The 4502-nt window shown below is 48.2% G+C and overlaps 1 protein-coding gene across 1 annotated transcript; it reads left to right on the top strand.

Moving 5' to 3' along the window:
- Positions 1 to 955: 955 nt before the first annotated feature.
- LOC123482875 (early growth response protein 4-like) lies at positions 956 to 3494 on the top strand. Its single transcript, XM_045211891.1, has 2 exons — positions 956 to 1293; positions 1600 to 3494. Exons 1-2 carry the CDS (start codon positions 1170 to 1172, stop codon positions 2823 to 2825), a joined length of 1350 nt encoding a protein of 449 aa, XP_045067826.1. The 5' UTR covers positions 956 to 1169; the 3' UTR covers positions 2826 to 3494.
- The last annotated feature ends 1008 nt before the right edge of the window (positions 3495 to 4502 follow it).

The raw sequence follows: 4502 nt of genomic DNA, 5'->3' as shown, positions 1-4502 counted from the left end.
ACTAAATGCATATTGTCATTACAGCAGTGTACTATTTAATGGCAGTTTACTTGGAGTGCTAAGGGAGAATATGTTCTGTTTTTCTTCCACCACAGTCTCACATACCTGCAGCAGATCCATTTTACATTTACATTTTAGTCATTTAGCAGACGCTCTTATCCAGAGCGACTAGGGTTAAGTGCCTTGCTCAAGGGCACATCGACAGATTTCTCACCTAGTCGGCTCGGGGGATTAGAACCAGTGACCTTTCGGTTACTGGCACAACGCTCTTAACCACTAAGCTACCTGCCGCCCCACCAATCCCATTATAGTCCACAGTCCTGTTTCCACTGCGCCACTGCGCGCGCACACACACAAGCCCGGTGATGCTCATAATAACATGCAGGTGATTCATTCCTGTTGACCAGATGCTAATTATAAGGGGGGGGGGGACAGATGTTGATTATTATTCATGTTTCATTGAACATCATTAGGCGTAGCATCAAGTGTTGTGTAACTTTGTGTTTGTATCTGTGTTGCATCTCATGGAGGGGAAGCGGAATGTGTGTTTCGTCCTCTAAATGGGCATCATTACTGTTCACCTGCATTCAAACAGACAGTAGCACCGCATTCAAACAGACAGTAGCACGCCCTTCAAAGCGACGTGTCGGTTAACCTGCTATGTGTTGTGTAACCACTCTCTCTCGCGCGCCGATGCTCTGCTCCGGGTTTCAGCACAGAACACAGATCTTCAAGAGAATCCCCTCTTCTACGTCACGCACCCGTGTGTCCTTATAAGGCAGGGGGATACCCTGCGTCATATCCTCTGTCCATGTTTGGGCATGATTCTACGCAGCGGGGGAATCCTCACGGACGTCGAACCAATGGCGGGAGGAGGGGTTACCTAGCAGCCAGAAAAGTATAAAACGGAGAGGTGCAGAGCAACCGTTATCATTCAGACACATCCTAACGGAATACAGCAACCATACAGCGGAGGACTTATCTTCACCACTCCTCACCACTTCAAGGGAATCCCCACATTTAATTGAATACTAATTTGATTATCTGTTTGTAGATTGATCAATCACTTAATTGATTGGTCGGTTAATTACCTCTGGACCTGCTCTTAATAACGGAAATTAGCAACGTTTTCCCTCTCGTTTTACCGAGACCTTACCGGATCCGTTAACATGCTGTTCACAGAAGAAGATATCTTCATGTCAGAGTTTGAGGACGCTTGCAGCGCCTGGGTGGACAGTGTCAGCTCAAGCAGTGACGGTACAGACTCTGATATCGGATCTCCCGCACAACAAGGTGGGTTTCTCTCTAGATTCTAACCCCATGACTACAAGGATCAATAAATAAATATGTATGTAATATGTATATAAATGCATTATGAATAACATTTTAATACATAAATCATATAAAGACTGCATATGTATTCTCAATTGTTTTGTAGGCAAAAATACATAGGCTATAATAAAATGTGTAAAATAATATGTTACTTATGTAATCCAATGCAGCTAGATGTTCCTCGTCGCCCACTGCTTGCTGCCTGTGCTAATGTAGCCTACCAGTTTATGTAATGATAATAACCATAGTTGTGTTGTCTCTCTCCAGGTTGTGTGCTATCCCCGGGGACCGACGGGTCTGACTCGGATTTCTTCTCCGACCTGAATGACTGTTCCTCAGACAGCCTGTCCCCTCTTGCCTACACCGGGAGCTTCTACATGGAGCCGTTACCGGGGACGGTACCACCCTGCAGCACAGAAGCCCTGCTCAACATGATCACGGAGATAGTTGGGATCTGCACGGTGGAGGACCAGGCAACCAGCGGGATTCCCTCTGCCTCCCTCCCCGCCTCTGCCTTACCCTGCTCGGCCATGAGCGTTGCCTCTCCCCTGCTTTCCTCTCCCTCCGTGGAGTCTGCCCTACCCTCCAGCGGCTACTGCAGCCAGGCTCTGACCGAGATTCCTTCTCCTTCCGCCGGGGTGGACATCATTCAGACTCCCCCCGCTGCCCCTGTGGTGGTCAAGAACGAGTTCAACAGCAACTGCCACGGCTGCGACAACGACCACTTCTCCCACTCCGGTCAGGATGCCTTCCCCCCGGGCAGCTTGGAGCAGCTGTTCCCGCTGTCTGGTCTGTCTCTGGATCACCAGGTGGACGTAAAGGAACTGCTGGACTCTCTGCTACTGACTGACGTTAAGACAGAGCGTGACATCAAACAGGAGCCGTGCCAAATGGGAGACTGGGCTCAGAATTACCCTGTACCTGTTAACGGGAGCTATGTCAACAACAGCTTCCTGGTCAAACCGGAGCCTCTGGAGTTCCAGACTGGGGCCTCAGGGCAGCAGCAGCTGGGCGCTTGCAGTGACCTGGCCGCCTTCACCTCATCTCTGTCCTCCTCCTCCCTGGATGCCTTCCTCTCCTCCCTGCTGCCCGGCGTGTTCCCGAGGAGTAGGGGCGTGCACGCCACCACAGGAGGGAGTAAAGCAATGGCCCGCTCTAGTACCGGGGCCGTGAAGGTGAAACCGTTCCCGTGTCCAATAACTGGCTGTGAGAGGCGTTTCTCGCGCTCAGACGAGCTCAACCGCCACGTGCGCATTCACACGGGCCACAAGCCGTTCCAGTGCGCAATCTGCCTGCGCAGCTTCAGCAGGAGCGACCACCTGACCACGCACACGCGCACGCACACTGGGGAGAAACCTTTCTCGTGCGAGGTGTGCGGGAAGCGGTTCGCGCGCAGCGACGAGAGGAAGAGGCACGGGCGCGTGCACGTGAAGCAGCAGCTGAAAGCTCAGATGATGGCGGCCTATAACCTGGCCTTCCCCGGCGGAGTCTGAACGCAACTCTAAAGCTGGCCTCACGGCGCTGAGTTTAAACCTGCTCTTTAGAAGGCTTCGGTTGTTCTCCTGGCTTTGGTTGGTTCCTGTCATGCCTGATAACGTTGGCTGTTGGCCCGGTTCAGTTGGGAGGGTTGACTTCAAAACGGCCATCGGTTGAAAAGTGGTGGAAAAGTTTCAACGGGAGAAAGAAAATAATGTGGTCTTGTCGGTTGGAACATGGAACTATTTTAGAACGTCTGAACGTTCTCTTTGACATGGAACATGGAACTATTTTAGAACGTCTGAACGTTCTCTTTGACATTCTATCTAGCTGCGTGACTGTAGGCTATCTGTTGTGTAAATAGACAGAAAACCTTCTCTACGAGAGGATGAGTTGGTTTCAGCACCTCTGTGAGTGGACAGCTCCTTGTCTATCTGTCCGCGCAGACTGAAACATACAGCCCTTGTTTTGTCACTCGACAGTTCTGATTGTAAACTGGTACAGTTTTCAGAGGTTTTGTGCAACATTGCATGATATCGTTTTACATTGATGTGTTAATGTGTATCTTATTATACACATCTCTAATGTAGGAGTTGGAATGTCACTTTTCTCTGTGTTGAATCACATTTCTAGCCTTGATATTTACTATATAGGCCTATATTTTATCATTCAATATATATATTTGAAATCTTCCTAACCAAAACATTATTTATATTCAATTCTCTCAATTGTATATTTCTACCTGTGTATATATATATTTCTATTTCAAAAGTCCTCTTTCCTGTGATAAACACACTCTATATTTTTGGGAACTTCTACTAAGTTGTGCCACGAGAACCTGTAACGGTCACAGATGTATGATGTCACTTTTCTAACCGATAGATTGTAACAGCTGACGCTGTGTTACGGGGGTTAGGTGGCTCGTGGCTGCTCTGATACCGGTGATAACGGTAATTAACGGTAATTAACGGGGGTCTTGGAGTTTGATGTAGTTCTACATTCATACAAGACTCACCGGGAAAACAATAGTCAACATTGTAGTTGATGAACCAAGTAGCACACATTGCTGTGCGTTTACCTACAGCTAGTTTAACTGCAAACTATTCTCTTGTTGAGGCATGAAAGCAGCTCTGTTTCTGTTTAAACGGAAGACCTTGTGTTATTTTGTTGCATGATGGTTATGAAGTAAAAACAGTGAAATGAGAATTGAGAAGTTTCTATCATCTACTTTATTCAGCACACACACACACACACACACACACACACACACACACACACACACACACACACACACACACACACACACACACACACACACACACACACACACACACACACACACACACACACACACACACACACACACACACACACACACACACACACACACACACACACACACACACACACACACACACACACAGACACACACACACACGACACACACACACACACAGCACACACACACACACACACACACACACACACACACACACACACACACACACACACACACACACACACACACACACACACACACACACACACACACACACACACACACACACACACACACACACACACACACACACACACACACACACACACACACACACACACACAGACACACACACACAGACACACACACACACACAGACACACACACACACACACACACACACACACACACACAC

The sequence above is a fragment of the Coregonus clupeaformis genome, chromosome 39 (genome assembly GCF_020615455.1).
Source record: "Coregonus clupeaformis isolate EN_2021a chromosome 39, ASM2061545v1, whole genome shotgun sequence".
Lineage (NCBI taxonomy): Eukaryota > Metazoa > Chordata > Actinopteri > Salmoniformes > Salmonidae > Coregonus > Coregonus clupeaformis.
The sequence above is the reverse complement of the archived record's forward strand: the minus strand, read 5'-3'. Positions and strand labels throughout refer to the sequence as shown.

Bases quoted from the DNA above. Each gene is read 5' to 3' on its own strand.
- LOC123482875 (XM_045211891.1), top strand. From the start codon at position 1,170: ATGCTGTTCACAGAAGAAGATATCTTCATGTCAGAGTTTGAGGACGCT. The intron at 1,294-1,599 runs GTGGGTTTCTCT...GTCTCTCTCCAG, and splicing joins CGGATCTCCCGCACAACAAG to GTTGTGTGCTATCCCCGGGG.